The sequence below is a fragment of the Sitophilus oryzae genome, unplaced genomic scaffold (assembly GCF_002938485.1).
Source record: "Sitophilus oryzae breed Bouriz unplaced genomic scaffold, Soryzae_2.0 scaffold_1062_pilon_pilon, whole genome shotgun sequence".
NCBI lineage: Eukaryota > Metazoa > Arthropoda > Insecta > Coleoptera > Curculionidae > Sitophilus > Sitophilus oryzae.
Window position 1 is genome coordinate 2,124,118 of NW_022145685.1, and position 25,918 is coordinate 2,150,035.

Genomic DNA, 25,918 nt, shown 5'->3' on the forward strand with positions numbered 1-25,918 from the left:
ATTAATATTTAGGCGGAAATAATGGTGATAAATTTAATTATTATACTCTTTTACAAATATTTAAATAGTTCCTACGAAACAAATAAGCTAGTAATATTATCGGTTTTAGTACCTGTACATTTGTTGCTTTAAAAAATACCTAAAATGTCAATATTCCATGGGTATATTGATAAATGGGGTCTAAATTGTAAGAAAATGCATTTCCTACGAAAACTTGAAGAGGTGAATAAAAAATGGTATAATACAATTTGATATATTACACAGTGTTCCATTTAAATTAAAAGAGTTATTGCCGTCTAAAGACGGTAATTCTTTAATATAAATTTTTAGACACTCTGAATAAGGTAGTATTATTTTTATGATTGCAACACAAAATTTAGTAGATAGAAAAACCGCAGTACAATAATTGGTTTTAAAAATTTAAATACGCCTGGAGAAATGAAGCATTAAAGTTGTTACAGCATTTTCATAAAATCGTAAATATTTCAAAAATGGTAAGATTAAAGTGGGGTAAACCTTAATCAAATTTACTTTTATTTTAATCATAGAAATTAAAATGTAAAATGTACAGGGTTTTCCATTTAAAAAAATAAAACAAATTTTTTCTTTATTTTGGGACACTGTTTCGAAAATAATTTTAAATTGTAGCATTAAGAGTTAACTCGAGAGATAATATTTTAATGGATTTCGGTACTAGTGCTTTCAAATGCATTTTACCTAAAAACTCTGCTCCTTTTACTACTTATTCTTCACTTAAGCCCTATTAATCCCACTCCCAAACAATAACCGGAAAGATTTATCTATTTTTTAATCTCGGAAAACTTTATGTTCCTCCAGACGCACCCTTTCTATTCCAAACACACGGCATTCTCTGTCTCTACACAGCGTCTCGGAATTTCCCGTTCACATCAAAGGAATAACATCTTTTATAATAATATGAATTATTTCGAAGAAAATTGCGCAGCCAAAGAAATTTATTGCGACATTTAAAGCCCTACCAACCCAACCTCTTTTCTTTCCCTTCCCTCGACGGTATTATTTCCGATGATGTTAAAGATATTCCGAAATCGCCCTTCTCTGGAAGAAGACCGGCAAGTGTGCAGGGGTTAGTCGTCTTTAATGCCTCGCGAACATAGACTGACCTTTGCTAAATGTCGAGGAATCCGGTTACGGACTTCTTGTTTTTCGTTTGGCGGGGTGGCTAGCACGAGTCAAGGGGTGGTGTCACATAACCTCTCTTTTATTAGAAATAATGATTAAGCTACAACTTTTGGCAAATTGCACCTTCATAGGAAGCAGAGTCATAGAGCTGCCACAGCGAGGGAGGCAGCTCATCATTACCATACCAGCTACAACTACTTACTTAACAGCTTACTAATTTACAACTACCAAATCTCAAATATAATTTTGTGATAAAAAGTACTGTTTACTGATACGTATTATTTATTGTCAACACAATATTAAGTACAGAATCAATCATCCATTGCAAACCACACACTGTTTACAACAGACCAAAGATAGATCACAAGTAACTAGAGCCAAGTACATCAAAAAGTGTTTTCACTAGTAATACGACTAGAGGTCAAAAAATTTCCGGATTTAATTTGACCTCGTGTGGTATTCGGTAAGAAAATTCCACAACAAATTGTGTTTGAAAATCAAATAATTAAAATGTATTTTTCGATTTTTGGTCGACTTGATTATTTAGTTACTATGGCAACTAAGTGACACCCAAACCTAAAAACTATTTCAGTTTTGAAACTGTCAAGCGGTACGACTTAAAAAAATGTTTCGCTTCGGTCAAGAAAGCAAAGAAAATATTCGCCAGGAGATTAAGCAGTGGACACCCGCGAATACTAGGAAATCGAAGTCAGGCGTATGGAAGCAGTTTACGCAGTTAAATTTTTGGCGCAAAAAAATCGTATGATTTTGACAGAGCAGATATACTTAGACCTTTAAATAATTGCTGACTTCTACTCGTTGTAGGTGCACGAAAATACCATCTCAAGACACAACACAATATATTCTTTAATTTTACATAAGTTTTGAGTAACTACAAGTGGTAGAAAATTGCTTTTTTGCATTTTTATTAACTTTTCATAAACGCCTTATTGGTATGGAATTCATAACCAGCGCGCAGCGTCAGCAAGCGTCAATCATAAAAGGCTGCGATCATCGTATTTTGACAGTTCAAAATATCAGAAAAACTCGCGTTTTGTTATAATAAAGAATGTTGTGCAGCTTGAAAAACCAACAAAATTCTTTGTTTTAAGAATGAATCGGTTTGAAAATCATACTACACGCAAAATATGCGTGAAATTGTCTGATGTAATGATCAATCATCGTGCGATGGCTTATTTACCCGCATTAATAGAGGATTGTGGCTCCTACTTGAAGAAAGAACATTTGTTTCGAATTGTTCACGAATATTTGCATCTAAACTACTCAAAATTCAAAGTATTAATGGAAAAAAGTGAATAAAATAGTGTCTAAATATTATATGTATTTCATTAGACATAGACATTTAATTCAGTCCATTCCAAGTCCTATATTTTCGCCATTAAGAAGAAAGGAGGTGTCCAAAGAATATAGAAAACATCTCAGCTTTGTAATTAAAATGTATCAAAATTATCATGTAAACAAATAAAAACCAGACTCTCAAAAAGATATTCTGTCATTATAAACGTCAAAAAATTTCCACTATAATTCGCTGTTGGGTGCCCACAAGGAAAAAAAATTCACTAAAATGTATCAGTTGCCATTGTGATTTGTCAAAAAAAAAAAGTTTTAATTGGTTAAAAATTACAGGTTTTCTTACAATACTTTAATTACAATTTTCGATTTAATGTACCGGTAATTACAGGGTTTGAAAACCAAACCGCACTATCGATATATTTTACTGTGGAGAGTAGTGATAGTGAATCAGACTCTGAAGATACTGAGTGTGAGAGTAAATCTGTGCATATTATCATAATACGCGTATCGTTTAGTAGCGTTTCCATCCTAGCAACCGGACTAATATACCGGACTAATAAACCGGACTGTATATTTAATATTTATACATACTCATACACGAGGTGTTTCAGTTTGCTTCAGTGAAGTGATGTTTTACCAGCTTTCTCCTAAAAAAGCATGGGCTTTACACTTCCACTGGTTAAAATTGAAGCAATATAAAATTTAGTAAGAAAATTTCAAAATATCCAAAGGTAAAAGACGTAATACCCCCACCATCCGACAAAATATCGTTTACGACAATACTAAACGGAAACGTTACGTGTATGATACAATACGTGCCTGTCAATGTTAATTAGTTACTATACTCTGTTTTTTTTTCTCAGGTAAGATTTCGACAGACAATGACAGAAGAAAAACAGATGACGTCCATACCAAATCTATTTATTGTACTTAAAAAAGTTTCTAATATTTTTTAAGTTAACTATGGATAGGTTTAAGTATAAATCCGTCATGCGTCGTGTCTTGTTGTTTTTAATCAGTTTTATTTGTTTATTTCAAAAGCGACAGATCACATTTCAATTTTATTGGTTTGACGGAACGATGAACGACAAATGGACGCCGATGCGTATGAACTCGCCTTTAGATTTTTGGAAGCTTGTCAAAGTTTTGCCGAATTTTAGGTTATAATTTTGTGTCAACTTATGTCAAATACCCTGCGTTTTGGAAGATGATGTATTTTGATTCGTGTTATTACGTGTGGAGGAAAAATCGAGCGAAAATTAACTGTAGACCCAGAGCACAGTTTATAGTTAATACTCGGTACCCACGCAGAAAGTCTTATACATCCCAATAAAATTACTGTCAATAAAGTAGTATACCATTTCGTCATAGATAAGTGCATCTCGTATATGGTACAACGATCATACTAAACATATACTAAAAACTGGAGTAGCTGTAAAATAACGACACCACACGATATGTAAGTAATAGATTTTAGTACTGCAGAAAAATAATGTCAAAAGGCACTGTTTAAAAAAAATTAAGATTAAACTTAATTAATCAACCTTTAAGGTATAAAATTCGGTAAGTGTTGTTTTATTTATGTTGTTTTATTTATTCCTGTGGAATATTACAAATTTATATTTGTACATACATAAGTTATATTGATAAATATAATTGATTGGTATAAAATAAAGGTGTTTTGTTCATCCGTAGGCTCCAAAATGATGGCGTCTAACGTCGCAAATTCTGCTGCAGCCCGTATATGGGCTTACATGTCCATGTATTATTTAGTCTTCTTTAGTTTCTTTTATTTTTTGAAGTGAAATTTATTTATGCGCGTTGGAAGTAAAATTCAAGGTCGCGACACACGTGTAACACGTGACACACGTGACACCCCTTTGTACAACAATTTAACCCCGTTATCTCGTACAACAACACTGGGTAACGATCTGTGCCAAACGCGGCTAAGAAAATCACTATAATAAACTTGAAACTGTACCAACCTTGATTTCATGCATACTTTCATCTATAGGTTTGTAGCTTCTGAATAACGGTCTAGGTAAAGCATCTAGCTCATTTGCCAGCTCAGAATTAGAATTTAGGGTTAGTAACTCGCATTTTCATTGGAATACACTGTTATATTTTTTTTGAATCAATAATCAACAAGAATATTCCTATAATTTAATAAAATTACTCTAAATCACCAAAAATAATGAATTGTTGGTAATTGAGCTGTAGTTTATGTATTATTAATCCGGTAAATGATGGAGATAAACAATTGTGATTGATTAAAATTTTATTTTAAGATGAAACTTTGGTTAACAACATTCTGAGAATTCGAATAATGAAATTGAATATTGACAAGACAAGTGACACACACACACACACACACAAAATAAAACTGATTTGGTATTTTTGAAATTTTTGTACATCGAAGTAAGTAATGTTATTTAAAATATTTATAGCTTACGCACTAACAGAGAATTTCGTTTTTCCCCCTACGGCAAATTTTGCGCCGCAGCTTCAGAACGGATAGATGTAGTACTGTACAAAATATAGTCATAATCTCATATTCTCACATAAAGCATCAAACAGAAATATCTTATGAGCGCAGTGCGATTAAGAGAAATCCTGCCGTCCATCAAAAGCGGGTCCTACCCGTTCCAGACCTCCGGAACGACCTGGAAATGTATTAAATTCGCGGGTCGATCGCCGTCGTTAGGGCGAAACAAACGCCAATAACTCGGCCCCCGGCCCATTATAAACGTCATAATTTAATTTTACGATTGTAACGGGATACTTTGCGCCGCCGCCTCCTCAGACAAGAAGGGAACAAGACGGCCGGCGCGGCGCTTCCCTCCACGCCAGATAAATTAGAATTAGGCAAAGCGTATCAAGGTAATATTGTAAATCTTCGTGTAATTCGAACCGTATAGCCTGGCCCTCCTCCACACAGACTAAGATGTAGAATCAGCATAAATTTCATAATTACCGGAGGCGCTATACAGTTGTCTTGGATTCGGCTCTGTGATATATATGGATTGTGTTTCAAAATTTCTCGGATGATTTCGGTACATTCTCCTTAGAAATTAGGGGTTACTTAATAGATATACAGTGACGGTTACATTAGATGCGAATTACTTCTGTTTTTTTTTTTGTTACAAACTCTTAAGAATTATTAATATACTCTTAGTCCATTTCACTAGACCGAAAAAGTAGCAAAATAAGCGTTCGGCATTTAACGTTTTATGTAAAACTGGCTAGGTATTTTTACACAAATGAAGAAGGAAATTAAAGATAAATGATTATACTATATCCGTATTGTAGCACATTTTTAGACAACTACTTTATTTTTAAGATTTTGATGATCAAACATCAACAATATATTCCTTATGTTTGGACTAAATTTTCTCGAAAATAAAGATATAATTTAAAATTCAGTTACGATACGGAAATAGATTGAAGTTTTGTCTTTACAGTGATATACAGGGTGAGTTTCCTACGATGTTCTCTATGGATATCTCGGAAACTACTGGAGATAGAGAGTCGGTTAAATGGGGAAAGAATTGCAGTTTTGTGGGGTTATAAATATGAGCCAGATTTTTGAAAAAGTTCATGGCTTACGAGATATTTTGAAAAATACAAATTTCGGTTATTTTAAAAATTGTCCCTAATTCCATTATAAGCTATTTTAGACAAAAAGTTTTCAGATAAAAGTTGTAGATAATCACATCCTTAATGAGATCGGTTCCTCTGTTTTTTTCTAAAGCCTGTCATTTTTGACATATGACACAAACATGTGTTTTTTTTAAATGGAAACCATAGTTGGCCATGACTTCATAAAAAGCGCCATTTTTTAAGCTTTTTGGCGATATAAGCTATAAAATGTTTTCTTCGAAAAATTACTGAGTTATAGCCAATTCTTATCATTTTTAAACAATTTCACTTAGTTAGCCATGGAAACCGCCGTTGCTCTCTCATTCAATCGCCTTTGCTCTCAGAAATGTGAAGCTGTCACATCCAAACTTTGTAAATTAACATAAACAAAAATTATGAGTTTTTCAAATGAAGAAAAGCGTGTAGATACTCGCGCTTCAATAGAGTGGTTCCAACATAACTTTCATTATGACCTCCCCCATAATGAAAGAAATGTTAAAAATTATTTATATCATAATTATGCAAACTCAGGGATAGGAAGAAGTGGATCAATTGCATGGGCCTCCTCGATCACCTGACCTATCCATTTTAGATTTTTTATGCGGTATGGTTAACATTAAGGTTTACAAAAGAAGTTGAAAGAAGTGGCGGTACGAGAGAAGTTTAATTAAGTCGACCGGTCTTTCTGTGAGAATAGGTAGTAATTCAGTTTTAAAAAGATGCAACTCAAAACAATGACGGATTTTTTGAACATTTTCTAAAAAAACTTAAAGTGTATGTAGTGATATTATTTTTTTAAGTTTTAGTTTGTATAATGTAAATTGTAAATAACCGTTTAGTAATATATTCTGACTTTTAAAAGTTATAAATCATAACAGAATAAGAATACCATACCAGAATAGAATACCATGTAAGTGAAATCTAAGTGATCTAATACAATCTAAGTGAAATTAGTCAAGAAAGATAAGAATTGGCTATAACTAAATTTAACATTCACCGGTCAACGTATTCTCGAAAATGTACATACGGTCAAGAAAAGTTGAACCAATAATCCTACATGCTTTTCTTCATTTGAAAAATCCATATTTACAATTTTTGTTTATTTTAATTTACAAAATTTGGATGTGACAGATTCACATTGATGAGAGCAAAGACGATTAAACATATTTCCATGGCTAACTAAGTGAAATTGTTTAAAAATGATAAGAATTGGCTATAACTCAGTAATTTTTCGAAGAAAACATATTATAGCTTATATCGCTAAAAAGCTTAAAAAATGTTGCTTTTTATGAAGTCATGGCCAACTATGGTTTACATTTAAAAAAACATATGTTTGTGTCATATGTCAAAAATGACAGGTTTTCGAAAAAAACGGAGGAAACAATCTTATTAAGGATGCGATTATCTACAACTTTTATCTGAAATTTTTTTGTCTAAAATAGCTTATAATGGAATTAGGGACAATTTTTAAAATAACCGAAATTTGTTTTTTTCGAAATATCTAGTAAGCCATGAACTTTTTCAAAAATCTGAAACGCGCATATTTATGACCCCACAAAACTGCAATTCTTTCCCCATTTAACCGACTCTCTATCTCCAGTAGTTTCCGAGATACCCATAGAGAACATCGTAGGAAACTCACCCTGTATAATTTATATGGTTTTGTAACAAATTGCTCTCTATTTTATGGCAAATGCTGAGGCTCTGCAAACCTTAATCTAAGCACGTGCGTTTGAAATTTTGGATGTGGCTTAACACGACAGGATCGGGCTAAGCCTTAGGCAGATTTCTGAAATATAATATATATTTCCTTCGGCCACACACTCGCTATACCCGACCCCTGAGAGCGACCTGACCAGTACAGCGTAATAGACTCTTAAATATTAGCATGTCATTAAGGAACACCCTGTATTTATTAACAAAATGTGGGTAATAATCATTAGTCGACTATAAATTCTGAACAACAACGATACAAGCGATCAAATCAAAGGACGATTCGTCATCGCGGAAACGCCACAAAATCTAAATAAACAAGCGAATAAACAAGCGGCCTTTTAATTACATTAAACCGATAGTGCCCGGGGATGTATGGCGGTGGTGCGGTGGTGCGGTCAGTCTGACGGGGAGGAGCAGTAACTCGGCGCAATCTATCACTTCGCTTTTAATTAGTCGAATATTAAATATTCCATTTCGTTCATTGTGTGTACAAATTCGCGCTGCGCTGTCAATTAGGGTGAAAGAGACCGGCCGAGTATCGAATTCGATAGCCTTCCAATCGAAATCATTTATTAAATGCACAGCGGCGCACAATGATAATTGGGAGAATCGGCCGATAGGGCTCGCTTTCGTATTCAGCTGTCGACATGGCCGTTTTGCTCATTTTTTCCTCGCTGTTAGCCAATATCCGCGTTTGTAAATAGAACTTAACGAACTATAAATGCGCGAGGCCAGCGATTTTTGTGTGAAAAACTCTGATTTATCTCTATTTCGTATTTTGGTCGAATTTATACCGGGTTTATATTGAATGTCTTCAAAATACAGGGCGCCTCTCATACGGCGCGGAGGCTCCAAGGAGAACGACAGTTCGTATTGAAATGAAATTTTGTGAGCATATGTAGGTTAATTCAGAGCACTTTTTAAAAATATAAAGAGTTCTACAGGGTGTCTCCAAAAAAAGTTACATATCAAAGTTTTTATTTTATATATTTTTATATTTGTTTTTTGTAATGGAACACCTTATATATTAATTCATTTTCGGATTCTGGAAGAAAAATAAAGGTGAGTTTTATAAGAGAAGTATATGACTAAAATGTAAAGTTTTTGACATATTTAAAATTTTCTAGAAATAAAGAACAATTTTTAAATTACAATAAAAGCTACCTAAATTGGAATTTACCCGGGATAGCCTAATATGTAGTTAAATTAACTATTGTAATTTAATTCAAATTAAAACTTGATCCCAAAAGTTATACAGGGTGAGATAAAATTAATATTGAACATTGGTCACCTTTAAAAGCATGTTTTTTTCCATAACAAGGGGCCGTCCTCTGTCGGAGACACTGCGACCTGTGAGGCCTATTGTGTTTGTCCCCCTTCTATATCTGCACCCATTCTCCTATCCCTGTGCCCTGCACTAGCTTATGCAAGTCCTTGATAGGATGGGGGAGCATAGTTCCTCCGGTTCTAGCCTAGCTTTCCCAAATAAAGAGTGTCGCTTGCGATCCAGAGCCTCGCAATGACATATTATGTGCTCCGCTGTTTCAGGATCTTTATCGCAGAGTCTGCAGCAAAGCTTCCTTGATACAGGTTGAGCTTGTTCAGATAACACTTGACAGCCATGTGTCCTGTCAAGAGGCAGCATTAGCAGTTCTTTTGCGGTTTTAGAGCTAGGTCCTTGGATAAAAGCCTTGCTGTGCCTGTGCCCCTGTCTGTTTCTCCAGTGGACATTGTGCTTTTCCTTGATCCAGAGTTTTAGTGCACTACGGGCCATACATTTGGGTATTCCCAGTACTGGCTCTGGACCAAATAGGATGCCGATGATCCCCGCCTAGTTAGCTCATCGGCTTTCTCGTTGCCTTGGATGCCGCTGTGGCCCGGCACCCAGAATAATTTAATTCTGTTCCTTCGTGCCAGAGCTCACAGTTCACCCAGGCATTCCCAGACGAGTCTCGACGATACCTTTGGGTTCACAAGCGCCCCAAGTGCCGCCTGACTGTCTGACCATATATTGATGAGCTTATCTGAATAAGCTCTTCTATTGTTTTCTCTTGCACATTGTAGAATGGCGAAGATTTCTGTCTGGAATACGGTTGAGTGTTTACCCAAGGAAAAGGATAAGCTTGCCCTTGGTCTTTCCCCAAATACTCCAGCTCTTGTTCCTTCAGCCGTCTTTTAAAAGCATGTTACTCTCTTATTTTAAATGGAACACCCAGTATATTATTGCGATATTCAATAGAGAATTGATATCTCTTCAAAATACTATTAATGTTGCCTACCTCTCAAACAAAGATTTTCCTAGATATTTTCATTTACATGATTTGATCTGAGTAGATCTTTATTATTTGATAAAATCTAGGTGGCTGTGATATGTTTGACGTTACTTCAACATAGCTGCCTAATTAGTCCAACTTTAACAACTAATTATCATTTTGTGTCAGTTAAAACAAAAACATTTCTCAGAAATTTGCCGAAAATGCAAACTTATTCTACATCAGAGAGAATTGACACATGATTCTATTAGTTGTTGAATGCAATGTGCATTCACCAATTAATAGAATACTTAAATGCTCCTGATTTTATCTATAATAGTCTGGGTTTTTTTATGGGGATATGTTAAAGACAGTGTTTACAAAACTCGGCCAACTAGTATCGATAACATGAGAGAAATTATTGTATAGTAAACGCCACGAATGTTTGGGAGTCATTCATCGGTCGTTACCATGTGAACTAATCTGTTCAAGGTCACATAAAACTTAATTCCAGTGCCGTGGTGTTTCAAGTCATATAATAATCAATATATAATCTGTTGTAATTTGTTGTTTTAACTGTCAAATTTGTTGTTTTAACTGTTTGTCTTGTCAAAACATATATTTGGTTGGAAATATAAAATGGAATGCTCCATTGATCGCACTGCAAGCACACCAATGGACTGACTGCACAAAAACGAATCAATCAAAGAAACGCGATATAGTATCGTCTTTGTCAATCACGCTAACATTTTAGAATAAGTAGGAGGAGCGCAGGCAGATGATTAGACCGGGCCATTAAAAACCTACGTCTGCGGTAAAAATTTACGTTTTTAATGTAAAAATGATAGCGCGCGTGTCGATTCTAACTTCATCAAGCGATGAATCACTCCCAAACATTCGTGGCGTTTACTATAGCTGCATTTCAAGGTAGAACTCCACATATACCTTTTAAAATGAAAAGATCCTTTTGAAAAGGCAATCATTTTATGCAGTTAACAGGAAATGAAGCATTTTGAGCATTTGATTTCATCTAGCTAATTTTTGTCGCATAATTATAGGTTTATATCTAGTTTTAATTCTGTAATAATTAAAATATTTTATAAACGTGTATTTTTTTATTACCCTTGAGTATTTTACTCTACAATCTTTAATTTTTGTTAAATTAACAAAAGGTATCACACAGCCACCTAGATTTTTTCAAATAATAAAGATTTACTGACGCAAAATCATAAAACTTAAAATATCTGTGAAAATCTTTGTCTGTGGGGTAGGCAACCTTAATAATATTTTGAAGATATATAAATTCCCCATTGAACACCGGAAAAATATACTGGGAGTTCCATTTAAAATAAAGGAGTAACTTGCTTTTAAAAGTGACTAATGTTCCATATTAATTTTGTCTCACCCTGTATAACTTTTCTGGTCAAATTTCAATTTGGTTTAACATACAATGGTTACTGTAGTTAAATATCATGCTACACAAGATCAACTAAAATTTAGATAGCTGTTATCGAAATTTAAAATTTACTCTTCATTTTCACAAAATGTGAAATATGTCAAAATTCTTAGATTTTAGGTATATGCTTCTTTAATAAAACTCACCTTTATTTTTTTCCTAGAATCCGAAAATCAATTAATATCTAGGGTGTTCCATTAGAAAAAACACAACTTTGATGTGTAACTTTTTTTGGGGACACGCTGTATAATTCTATGTATTTTTATAAAATGCTTTCAGTTAACCTACATATGCTGCCAACATTTCATTTCGATATAAACTACAGTCTGACAAACGGATCTGAAACAACGGCGCAACGGTAAAGGGATCGCAATTTTCTAAAATCATGACCGATTTCATTCATAAAATATCCACGAGCGTGTGGTGTTTCATAGAAATATATCAGGAATTTTTATAATATTTTCCAGTAAAGTTTACAATATTATTTTACTTTAAATGTACCTACATTTTGTTTAGTCATTTGCCAAATATAGTAATATTTGTTAAAACGCGTGTACTAATTACAATAACCACAAATCAAGTTAAAGATATAAAACACAATACAATAACACCGCCACTGGATTTTTCAATAGTAGTGACTGTTTCTACTATTCCTAGAGAGGGGCATAAAGTTGGGGGTAATGGCGGCAAGACGTGAGAGAATCTCGACCAATCAGACTGGTTGAATCCGGGATGCCATGATGAATTTTGTCAGCGTTGCCAGCTTACCCTAGCGGACTTTATCTTAAGGAAATACTTTACCTTTTATAATAGACAGAATGAACGAAATCTGTTAATTAGCTAAATATACATTACTACAATAAGAACTACGTCAACATATTAGCATATATATAATTATGTATGCTGAAATGAACTAAAATATATTCAATTTATAGGTAATATCGAGCAACTTTGCTTTTCTATAATTAAACGTGACAACATCGACTTTTTTTGCCCGAATTCCTTCCGCTGTTTTAGATTCGTTTGTCAGATAATACCGTTCTCCTTGGAGCTTCCGCGGCGTATGAGAGGCGCCACCCTGTACATACAATTCTTTTTAAAGTGAAACTTCTTTACGCAAGCTGGACTATTCAAGACCGTGATACGACACGCGAGACAACAGTCGAAAGGCGAAAAATGGTAAGGACAGAAATGGTAAGAAATTTGGTATGATCGATAGATTCAATCAAGGTCAACTTGACCGTGTATGATACGTGTCACTGTGATAGCACAGTGATAGTTAGTTTTGTCGTAAGAGACGTCTAAAGTTGATGTTGTCCGAGCGCATCTAATTTGGAGAGTAGGCTATGTGAGTGACGGTACACACGAAGATGGATACAGCGGTTCGTTTACATCTTCATCAGGGTGGTACTAAGTAGAGATGAGCAAAATTGCGATTCTCCAATCGCAATTTAAAATGCGATTGCGATTTTTAAATCGCAGCGACTATAACCTGCGATTGCGATTTTAATATTTAAATATTTTTTTAAGTATATAATTGTCTGTGTATATACATATCTATAGCTTAATAGTTCAAAAGAGAAAATTAAACTACTCAAAACAACTATCGCATATTTTCTAAAAAAATATTAATTTGAAAAACAAGACATTTTGAATTCCCTGACTTAGAGTTTCAAATACTTTGGATACTGTGAAGGAAAATTCGAAACAATAAGCCTACGCGTTGACCTTTAATTTATAGTCGGCCGACTATTTAGTTGCAACAGTGAAAACAATACATACTTATGGAGCCGACCGGCCGACTATTTGATTGCATGTGAGCGCGGCTCCATAAGAATATATTGTTACAAATATGCAACTAAATAGTCGGCCGATTAAAAATTGTCTGCCAGCGTATAGCCTAAAGGCTGTCATTCGCTAGGCGATAAACGAGCAATCCGATCAAGCGATCTAGTCGCTTTCGATCAAATTGTCGAAAGATCTCCAGGTTAGTGCGTAATTTCAATCAAATTGAAAGCGATATTGTGGTTGCCAGAAAATCTTTTGATTTACAGTGCGGAAGGTGAATCGGGTTGCGATTGCCAGCAATTTAAAGAGGTTATACGACGGTCGCCCAAACAGTGGACGTCGACAACCGGGTTGCCCAACTATTTTTATTATTTAGTACGTGAACAGGAGAGTGCCGGAAATTATCGACTTCCTTCCTAATTCTCGATTATCTTCAATCATATTTACACTTTATGTAACCAAGCATTCTACTAAAAAACAGCAACTGAAATTAATTTCCAGAAAAATTGATTGACAACCAAATTGCGTGAATGTCGCCTTATAAATGGTCCGTTCCAAGCAACCAAATTTCCAAGAAATTTAGAAGCAATTTTATCGATCAACTTGGTTGACAGATAAAAAATATTCTAATATTTGAGGGGTGACTTCACCCCCTTAGAATTTGAGTTTCGAATAATCCCTTCTTATCGGACCTCTACACCCTAAAGTCAATCCGTTTTCCAAAAATCAGCTTTTTACATCAAGCGCTTTAAGCAGGATCGTGATTAATCAATGACCCGATTTTTCGAAACACCCTGTATAAATCTTTAAAAAATCTTAAAATGTGAAAAAAAGCAAAATAAAATATACGTGTTTAAGCGTTTTTTTCGGAATCTTGACCGTTTTTTAAATAAAAAATATTGTAATATTTGATGGGTGGTTTCACCCCCGTGGAACTGAAATTTCGAAAAATCCCTTCTTGTCGAACCTCTACACCCTAGAATCAACCTGTATGCCAAAATTGAGCTTCTTACGTTGAGTGGTTTGAGCAGGATCGTGATTAAACAGTGAGTCAGTCACTTAAAGATTTTATATATTACTATAGATTAGTATACAGGGTGTCCCACAATTAGTGTGACAAACTGAAAGCGGTTGCAGAGGGCATCAAAACAAGTCATTTGAGTATGGGAACCCATGTCCGGTATTATTAAAATGAGCGGAAGGAACTTGACTGGACGTGCACTAGGTATCAACACGGACTGCACGCCGGGGTTGCCAGGGTTCGTACATCCATGAACAGGCGTGTGCTTTTGTGTCTTCAATAGAATGGACGGCACTTTGAGCAGTTTTTGTAAATGTTTTGAATAAATAATGCAACTTGAAATTTACGTTTCACTCCACCTCAATAATAATTAATGTTCCTATAATCAAATGACTTGTTTTGATGCCCTCTACAACCCCTTTCAGTTTGTCGCACTAATTGTGGGACACCCTCTATATTTATAGATCTACATAAATTTTGTACACAATGTCTTGCACAACCCACAATATTGATTTTTTTTTAAAGCAAAACAAACTATGACAAAAATAAATGCAAAACTTAAAAATATACACTTACAAACAAAAAATGTTAAAAAATAAACTAATTTATTTTCAAACCCGTTCGTTATGGCATTTTTTATCTCTCGTCAGTCTCTATCTATATTTAAAATTTTAGTTTAATTCTCCCATGTACGGGTCGGGAAAATATACAGGCAGAAAAAGAGAGCGAATCTGCGACGAACCCGAGGGAAAGTGACCCGTTCTAGCGTGAAAATCTTATATACTCTCCAATTTCATCGGGGAAAATTATATTTATTTTTATCGTTTTTCTGTTGCCGGTGCGTTGTTCAGATCGAGAACGAGATTAGTCACGGTCCATTGAGGGAAAATTGCTCGCAGCCATTGAATATATTTATTTTTTAATTGTACCTACTTAGGTGGAAAAAGAATTATAGAAATTTCTTTCGCTCCGCTCGACCAAAAAATCCAATGAATATTCTGAATAAATCCCGTGGCGGGGTTTCCTTTCCAATTTTCGTTCAGATATTTATTTTAGGCAGCGGGAGTTCATATAGATTTTTCGAAATATTATATGTTTAGACTAAAATATAAAATTCAACAATATATCATGTAGAATGTAGAATGTTTAGAAGGGGACCCATACAGCACGTCCAAATGAAATTACGTTTCTACAAGGGAGACACATGAGAAACAAAATATGTTAAAGTGAACCTAAGTGTTCATCTAGTTCTAAAATATGCATATGAGATACACGCAGGTTTATATTGATAGAATTGTGTGATACAGTGTTTACTAGTTGTATACCGTATGCACTCAAGATTCTAAATAGTTTTTTGTGACGGAACAAATAATTATTAAAATGATGAAGTCTGACCTCGGTATATGAGACATACAATGTATAAGTCGTATGTGTGATACTTCGTATCATAGTTGTGCCTATAGTACACACCTTGTAAAAATGTGACATATACACATAATATAAATATCTGTATAGACACTTTGAAATAGTGTACTGTTGTGTCTAAATTCCAGCATGAAATGAAGGTGTGCGCACGCGCGGATAGCCTCAGCGTAGATACACCGACCAAGTGTATCTTATGTGTCCTCATGGTGTCCTCTCTCCTTTCTCCTTTCTAGGAGTGGTATGTGTTAGCAGCCATTATTGTTTTATCATTCGGAAGCTCTATATAAATGTTCTGTTTGTGTGTAGTTTAAAAGAGATTTTAAGGTAAGCACAAGTTTTTAATTAAATGACATTCAGCCGCACCACCCCACCCTAGAATTCCATATGTTAAATGAGATTGTACAAGGGTTACAATTACCTTGTTACACCTTCCTAAGTGTATTATTAATATTACAGCAGCGAGACTCTTCCCTTACTCGATACCCAATTTACCAAATTTTGACTCCAATGAATGAAAACTCCAAATATTCTCGTATAATGATAAAGAGGTTAGCTCTGCAGTATAATTTTATTTTTTTTTAATTTGGAAATAATAAAAATCTAAATGGACCAGAGATAGAAAGATTTAAACACTTCACAGAACTTCTTACACTGATATTCAGTAAGTTATTAAGGATCAATATACAGATATGTTTAATATTCAATAATCAGTTTCATATAAAATTTAAGGGTGAGATTGTTAATCTGGAAATAAAATACAACAAAGTCCAACGGAGTGCTTCATGAATGAGTATGCTAACAACAAACCAACTGTTTGGAGGGAAAAGAGGAGAAAATAATGACTAAACGAGGTCCACCAAATCGTGGCGATATACCAGTGTTTACCATTTTAGTATGTTGTTATACTAGGTACTTATATTTTTAATACATTTTGATACAAATTCTGTTCTTTTACAGTGTTTTCTTACTTCTGGTTTCTGCAGTGTAAATAATTATTATTATTGTGTTATTTGCGCTATTGCGTTCCATGATATAAAGAAATATAATAATTTTATTTTTTAACCACTTAATCCATTTTATGGAAGAAAAATGGTACATTTAATACAAAACAAAAATGGAACAATTTTAAGGCTACTTCTCTTGAACTTACGATCGAGATACTTTTGGAAAATACAAAGTTTTGCCTTCCTAATTTTCGTTCTAAAAAGATATAATTTGTATCATTGAATTAATATTTCTGAAAAAGAACGAAAAGTTAGGCATCAAAACTTGTATTATTTCCTAAATTCGTTCATAAGACGTAGTTTTATCTAGCACAAGATGTATATACGAAGCAAAATACAAAACACACGGTAGTCACAGCTGCAATGTGTAAACAGAGTTTAGATGTAATACACAAGCATTGTGTATCCTACGGCACACTGTGTATCCCTTACTTTGTGTATACGTAAATGTTATACTGTGGCTACATTGTGAGGCGGACGTTTAACCTTTGTGCATACGTGTTGAACTACAATGTGTAAACGTAGCATATTTACATCGGGGGAATTGTGTCACCCTGTGTCTACATCTAATAATGTAAACACATCGTAAATGTGATTTGATGTGCTGTATGGGAGTTAATCACCGCGACCTTATAGATCTATTGTGTGTTCCCCTTTTTTGAGTTATAACGAGTTATAACTCATCATACAGTCTCAGGGCTTTAACAAAAGCCAGTATCTGAGACGGCTCCACAGAGGCCAGCTCTCCATCCTCGACATCAGCCGTACCAAAGTTCATGGCACGAATGGTCGTCGTCTCGGCGCACTCAGTGATAAGTTGTTCTGGTGTTTTCCCCACAGAATCTGCATTCGCCGTTGTTTCTCAGCTTCAGCCTACTGAGGTGTTCGTTGAGGAGACAGTGTCCTGTTAGAACATGTCTAAGAACTTTTTGGATAACAACATATATACCAGGTGATCCATTTAAAATAACAAAAATGCTACTAACCTTTGGAATGAGGCGAACACACTGTAACACTGAAAATAATTCAGATAGTTGAAGCAGGTGCCTATATGTAAAAATCCAGATTTTCAAAAACATTTGCTCAATCGCCATCTAAACTACCATTGCCGTGAATCACCCTATATACACGCCCACAGTTTTCTCACATATACACACATCGTGCTTAGGAATGGGTTTGACGGGAAGGCACTCGAAGAATTCCCGGCGCTCGGCGTTTCGGCAGTTGACAGAGCCGCAGGAAGAACAGCGTGTCTCGGGATCCGCCAGTCCTACAGGAATGTCTCGGCGAAAACGGGAATGTTTCGATTACATACTTGTCGTCCCTGCGAAGGATTAATCCTTCTAGCTGCGTCTCCCGCAGGACGACGACGAAATTTTAATGCGCTGTGAGTAATGTAAGAAATGAACGTCTAGGCGATTAAATGCCATATTAACCTCAATATTATACAAATAACTTAGGGTGTATTCCGTTGCTTACGTTGGTTATGGTTTTATGTTCCGTTTCAATTGGTTTCCTGAAAGTTTTCTTATTACGGAACACGGTTCCTGAAAAATTCGGTTCTAACTGTCACCAAACTAACCAGCCAGCGCGAGAAGGCTAGTTTTTCTGGTTTTGTTTGTCAATCAACGTCATTTATGTGACAGAAATCAAACAAATATTGGAAGTTCGAGTGAAATTCTCATTTAATTTCTAAAATTTCTAATAATATTTTGTATTTACATTTACATCCAAAAGCAATGGAGGTAGGCAGTAAAGGTAAATAAATTTCATTAACAAAATAGAATGAATTTTTAGGATCATTTAAACTTATCATGCAGCCATTGTTTCTTAAAGTCAGTAACATTTAAAGAAAACATGAAAAACAAGACAAGTAATCGTGTATGTTTTGTAAGCTATAAAAATATAAATATTGGTTAGATTTGTTTATTTATTATTGATCTGTTTTAATATTGGACCTACAAATCTACACTTGAGCTGTCTAACGAGTTTAACAGTTTATTAATTAAGTACTCTTCAATATGAAACTACAATGAAAAGAAGAAGCAAACGTAAAAGCAGAGAATAGGTACATTAAAAATGCATAAAATATAAATTTTATAATAGAGGTACTGAAATTTAGAAAACGTCAACATTTGACGTTTCCAGTATTTTACCAAACCGTTCCGTATAAAACCGATGTTTTCAGGAACCGCTCTTTACCGTAATTTACCGGTCTGGTTCGCCTGGTTTTGCAACGGAATGCAGCCTTAGTGTTCTACAAAAATTTCCGTATTAGTTTTTCTATTTTGACATTTTGACTAGCAATGCCACAAGAGTTTAAATTTTTTTTCGGAATTTTTTTCATAAAACTCTCATGAATAATATTTTGAAAATTATTTCTTTGATAATTTTTTAAATATTCCGGATTTCATTTAAAAAAATCATACTTTGATTTAGAATTTTAATTTTCATTTGTTTTATAATTTATTTATTTTATTTTATTTCTTTTATTATTTATTTATAATAAATGACTCCTATAATAAAAATATTATACCGGATGGGTCTCAAAAGTGGCTCACCCCTATAAATTTATTATTTTTTCGGATTACAGAACGAGATTTGGTATATTAGTATATTGTTTTCGGCCACTTCCTGTTTCACTGGAAATTACTACAACCTTTGATTTTTAAATGGCACCCTAAGTATTTTGTTACTTTATTCGATAGAAAATGACACTCAAAATAAAATGACATATATCGTATGGCAGTAAAAATTATTCGTAAAAGAATGTTTTTTTTCAAATATGCTAATGAGCTACCCTCGATTCATTTTAAACAATTGATATGATTTGGGCATCTTTTAAGCGGCCAGAACAAGACACTAAAAACATTAGACTATCAAATCTATTTTTCCAAGGGTCCTTCATTAAAAATTAGAGTTTTTAACACAGTTGAAATTTAAAATACAATTTTGTTTTAGGCGAAAATGTCAAAAGTTGACATGATATGTCATTTTATTTAGAGGTCATTTCCGGTGAAATAGGAAGTGACCAAAAACAATTGAATACGTCAATCAATCCTAATTTATGTCATTTAATAACATACCAAATCTGTTTTTTTATCTGAAAAAAATAAAAAAGTTATAGGGGCGAGCCGCTTTTGAGACCACCCAGTATGTAGCTCTTACAATAAAAAAAAATTAAAAAAAAGTAAAAATATTTTCCTGAAATACATCCTACTTGTACTATAGGCACTTATACAAAATTCATTGGTTTTTTTTGATAGGAGTTACAGATGCCCGACGCATTGCTGCCGAGCCGTAGGAAAAACTTTGAACCGTTTTGCGGCAACTTTTTGATAGGCACTCTTCTAACATCATACACGAATAAAAATAACTTTAATTTGACATATAAATGATCAAAAAAAAATATGAGCGTAATGTCGCGTCTTCTCCAAAATCAGTTATTATTATTAATTAAACATAGTTGCGGCAACTTTTTGATTGGCTATTTGTATTCTTCTATTCTACCGGATGCGTCCCAAAAGTGGCACACCCCTATAACTTTTTTATTTTTTTTTGATAAAAAAAACAAGATTTGGCATGTTAGTATATGACATAAATTGGGATTGATTGACGCATTCAATTGTTTTTGGTCACTTCCCCTTTCACCAGAACTACAACTTTTAATTTTTAAATGGCATCCCCGGTATATTTTTACTTTATTCGATAGAAAATTATATTCTGGATAGAATGACGTATCATATGTCAACTTTTGACATTCTCGCTTAATAAAAAATTGTATCTTAAATTTCATTCTAGAGTGCCATGGCTATGTTCAAAACACTAATGCTTAATCAAGGAGCCTTGAAAAAATAGATTTGATCATCTAATGTTTTAGTGCCTCATCCTGGTCGGTTAAAAGCTGCCCAAATCGTATTTTTAATCATATCTCAACTTTTTCAAATGGAACGAGGTTGGCTCATTAGCGTTTTTGGAAAAAGCATTTTTTTACAAATAATTTGATACCACACACTTGGTATTTCGAGTCAAATTTTCGTTACGAACCGCAAGTTCTAATTTCAAATAAACCATATGCGAAAATGTCAAAAGTTGACATATGATATGTCAGTCTATTCAGGGTGTTATTTTCTATCGAATAAAGTAAAAAAAAAATACCGAGGGTGCCATTTAAAAATCAAAAGTTGTAGTCATTTCCGGTGAAACAGGAAGCGACCGAAAACAATTGAATACGTCAATCCTAATTTATGTCATATACTAACACACCAGATCTCGTTTTTTTAACTGAAAAAATAAAGTTATAAGGCTAAGCCACTTTTGAGACGCATCCGGTATATATAAATATACGTAAAAATCAGGTTTTGATTAAAAATACGATGAGCGTAATAATCCAGCAGCCGGATCATTTGCTATTAGGTTAGGTAAGTACTTAATCAAAATCAGCATAATTTCCTTGTAAGTAATACACCTATTTTTTCATAATATGACTACTAAAACTTAACGTGGTTTTTGGACCATTACAACTGAGAATAAATTACTTAATATTTTAGAATACCATTTTATGTCCTTATATTTAGAATACCATTTCATGTCCTTATAACAAAAATACCCAAGGAAAAAGCTATTGTACTCTTTCTTTGGCACGAATTTCAAAACAAACTTCATGAGAACCTTGCACAACCTGCAAGGATACACAAAAATCCTCTTTGTACAAACAACTCCGGCCGAACAATTGATGTCGTATATTCGCAGTTCCGATCCTAAAGTAATTAATAAACAAAAATAAACAGCGATACTCGTTCACGAATCCTTCCTTAGCGACCGACCGTTCCCATTATTATTCGTAATTAAAACAATAAAAACTGACGTACAAAGGCCCTTAGCAAGACCATTAAACGGGGAAAAAAGCCTTTTAATTAATATTATCGAAACAATACAAGCATCGTCGAAACTGTAGCCCGTCTGATGCGAGAGAAAAAATACCCGACACAAAACTCTCTTTCCTCTGTTTTAGAGAACAATATAATACGTTTAGTGAGTTTTTAAAAGGAGAGGGATATAGAGACTTACCGCGTATTTTTCGTTCTTCGTGAAGCTGTCTGTCTAGGTTGTCTTTTTCGTCCCGCTCACGTAAGACGTCCATCTTCAGTTCAGCTGAAAAGAAGAATATACTATTAAATTTATTTATTATTTATTGTATACGGCTACACATCAAAAAATAACAAATAAAAACCACCAACACATACAAAAGATAAAAAAGTACAAGAAACAAATGTTTATATTACAAACAAAACCGTCACAAACGTCAAAATGGATTTATATCAAACCATGTTATCATTTTACTATGCAAAAATATCTTTTACAGCTTTCAAAAAGAACATTGCTTTTTAAAAATGTCCGTGTACCATACTTTTGTTGATATCGGGTCAATCAATAATTTTCCCATTCTGCTCGATATATTGATGATGTTGCCAGTATTACTCATCAAACAATACGACTGTTATAATATTAAATAATTAAGGCCGCGTAAACAAACAAACATAACATATGCAATTTTATATACTAACTAGCGTGTACCAGCGGCTTCGTTCGCGTCGAATTAATCATTTGTAATGGTGATGATAAAGGAAAGCAAGAATTTCCATTAACATACAAACTGGATAAAATTTTCTCACATTTATGTCAGCATGAGAAAAAACAATAAGGCGATATTATTATATAACTTGGTAATACTTGAGGGGTAGTTTCATCTCGTTGGAATTTGACTTTCGAAAAATCCGTTTGCCAAAAATAAGCTTTAAACGTCAAGCAGTTTAAGCAGAATCGTGATTTCAATGGTCATATTTTATGAAACACCCTGTATAAATTTATAAAAAAATCTTAAAATATGTAAAAAAACAAAATAAAATATACGTGTTTAAGAGTTTTTCCGAAAAACTGACCGGTTTTTAAATAAAAAAAATTCACAGATTTTGCAACATGCGCAACCATCATAGGCGTATTGAAAATACCAGACACAAGTCGGCGGTTGACGTCAGCACTCCGGCAGTCTGTGGTGCGTCCCTTGTGCGTAGGGATGGCAGAAAAAAATAATAAATCGATATATCGTACCGAACGATATATCGTAATGCATATATCGATGTCGATATATATCGGACAAAATATATCGATATATACCATATATCGATACATTTTGATAAAGGTAAAAATTAAAACAAAAAACGGGCCTAAAGGATTCTTATATTTGGAAAATAAACATTTATTAGTTATGTCATAACTCCTAGTTAGTATTTACTTTGTTATTAAAGGTGAAAGACAAATAACACATAATAACAATACACATAAAACAAATAACATAAACATTTAACTAAACTAAAAACCATTCAACTGATGCTGACAATCTGTCAACACCAGCACAGCACTATACTATTATTATAATATTAAAATATTAATTAAATTATAAACATAACAAACTAAAATGAAAAATTTTCCGGAAGAGATCCTAGGAAAAGAAGTTTCGATAGTCTTTTCCCAGTTAACCGATTCCGGTTTTTCGTCATCGTTGCTCCAGCTTTTGAGAACAACCGTTCACTGGGAACTGAAGTGGCTACCACACTTATGTATTTTTGCGCCAGTTTATAAAGATTGGGATATACTGTTTTCATTTCATCCCATATTTCCTGTGGATCTTCTTTTAAACTTCTGACTGGCACAGATAAATATTGATTTAATTCGTCAAACTTTTCTTCAGTTTTTCTGCTCTTTTTCGTATGTGCAATATTTTTGTGATGGGCCCACAAGTCAAAAGTCGCCTGCTCTTCTTCACCTTTATCAGAAAGATCAGAAGATGAAGAAGACTGATCTGGTGCATTGGTTATCTCATTTTTCAAATGCCTAATAATAGTTGAGAGGGCAAGTGGATCTTGGAAATGAATATTTTTAAATCGAGGATCTAATATTGTTGATGCTGCCAATAAAAAACACTTCTCCACATATCCAAATCTTTTATCAAATTCCTTTATGATTGAAGTTTTAAGGTTTCTTGCTATTTCTGTATCACAACTAGTTTTATTATACTGTGATGTTAAACATCCTATCATGGGAATTATTTTACTAAGTGTGACATAATTTTGTCCACTCATTTCTTTGGTTGTTTGTTCCAATGGATGAAGAAGTTGGCAGATCTGCTTTAATTCCTCAAGCTCTGTGGCATTTACCATATTTGGTGCATTCATATTGGACAAAATTATGGTTCCTAGTAGTGGAGCTAATTTCAAGAACCTTTCTATCATGAAATAAGTGGAATTCCACCTTGTTTTTATATCTAGTATTAATTTTAAACAATTTCCTTCGAGGATACCCCTACTTTTTTGCACTTTCCTCAGTTCATCACTAGCATACACACTTCGCTTAAACCATATAACAATTGCTCTTACTTTTTCAATTAAGGCTAACAAGTTTGCTGTATTTTTTACAGCATTTTCACAAAGCAAGTTTAATGTATGGGCAAAACATGGTACGTGCTTTTGTTTTCCCACTAAATCCTGCGCGGCTTTCACCATATTTGCACCATTGTCTGTTACAATGGCAACTACTTTTTCCATGTCAATGTCCCATTCATTTAAACAACTAGCCAATATTGATGAAATATATCCTGCAGTATGTGATTCATCCAGTTCACTAACTCCTAAAGTAGCTGAAAGCATAAGTAAATCTTTAATGAAATGGATAGTAACACCAATAAAACTTTTGGCCTGCATATCTGCAGTCCATATGTCTGTCGTTACAGTAAAATGGTTTATATTCTTTATCATGGTTTTGAATGCCCCTGACATGACCTCAAACTGTTTATCGACTCTATCTTTTATAGTATTTCTAGTTGGAACTCTATACATAGGGGCCAATTCTTTCATTAAATTAACAAATCCTTTGCCTTCCACAACGTTAAATGGCATGTTATCATTTATTACAAAACCAACAACAGCTTGCGTTATTTTTATATTTTTAGAACCGCCATCTGGAAGTAAAAGAGAATATTATAATATGTAGCAGTCACAGTAACATTTATGTTTCTATTTACCAGAGAATGAACGAACATCTTTTATTACTTTTGTAATTGTTGGCTGTATGAAACTAGTTTCTATTGAGCATCTAGTACCACTAGTACTGGGAGTAGAATCAATCATTTCAAGAGAAGCCAAATGCTCTTCAACAACCACCCCACTACTTGAAAGATTCCCTTCAGATTGAAGCGTTATTGTAGATGATGGAGAAAGGGGCCTGTCATTTATATCTGTGGCAATACTCTATAAACATAGTTAAGGGTTACTATTTCAAACAATGCCTGAAAGGTTCACTTACTTCCTTTGTTGTTTCAGTACGGGAATGTTTTATTTTCTTTGCCGGAGCTTCGTCCTCTTCATTACAGAACAATTGTTCATAAACATTTGTATGTTTTTGTTTGAGATGATTCTTCAAGTTAGAAGTATTTCCAGACGTTTTCAATTTTTTTGAACAAATTTTGCATTGTGAAAGTTCCTTTGATACTTTTGTAAAGGATCTCCAAATAACGGATCGTGATGCCAATGGAGCCATGATGTCACAACACTAAGTACAATCACAAATCACAACACTTTTAAAATAATATATTGTGTATGATATATTGAATAAGTGTTGATAACAGTTGATAAGTGTGGTTTGAGTGGTTTGATTTGGAAATGGTTTGGACCATTGGTTTGGACATTGGGTTTGGATGACAAAAGACAACTGACATATTGCATGACAATTGACAATTCAAGGTCCAGTTATAGAATTGGGTATACTAATATCGATATATTTTTCGAAGTATCGATATATTTTTCGATATATCGCAAAAGACGTATCGATATATTTTTATCGATATATATTCAAAATAAATCGATATATCATATATATCGATATATCGTTGCCATCCCTACAGAAATCAAATCAGTCGGATTTTGAAAGGGGTTGGGTGTACATCATTCTACAATATATTTACGATTTTGAAGGTTATCCATACATCTCGAGACGTTTAATCTTTTAACAATAAAAATAATTAAACGTCCGGTTGTATCTATACTGCTCATGTTTTTGTTGCTGTTTCAGCATAAGTTAAAACAAG

General features: G+C 33.9%; 2 protein-coding genes across 2 annotated transcripts in view; both read right to left on the reverse strand.

Annotated features, from left to right (window-relative positions):
• LOC115878457 (forkhead box protein J2-like) overlaps nt 1–21,926 on the reverse strand; it is a 200,498-nt gene extending 178,572 nt beyond the window's left edge. The window contains exon 1 of the mRNA XM_030894975.1: nt 21,847–21,926. Within this exon, the coding sequence (XP_030750835.1) occupies nt 21,847–21,919 (73 nt within the window). The 5' untranslated portion in view covers nt 21,920–21,926. The remainder of the gene's footprint in view (nt 1–21,846) is intronic.
• A 1,059-nt stretch (nt 21,927–22,985) lies between these two features.
• Nucleotides 22,986–25,547, reverse strand: LOC115878472 (zinc finger BED domain-containing protein 4-like). The gene is made up of 3 exons (XM_030894992.1): nt 25,138–25,547; nt 24,857–25,082; nt 22,986–24,793 (listed from the first exon to the last, which is right to left on the reverse strand). The coding sequence occupies exons 1-3, from the start codon at nt 25,369–25,371 to the stop codon at nt 23,250–23,252; spliced, it is 2,004 nt and encodes a 667-aa protein (XP_030750852.1). The 5' UTR covers nt 25,372–25,547; the 3' UTR covers nt 22,986–23,249.
• Between the last annotated feature and the right edge of the window lie 371 nt (nt 25,548–25,918).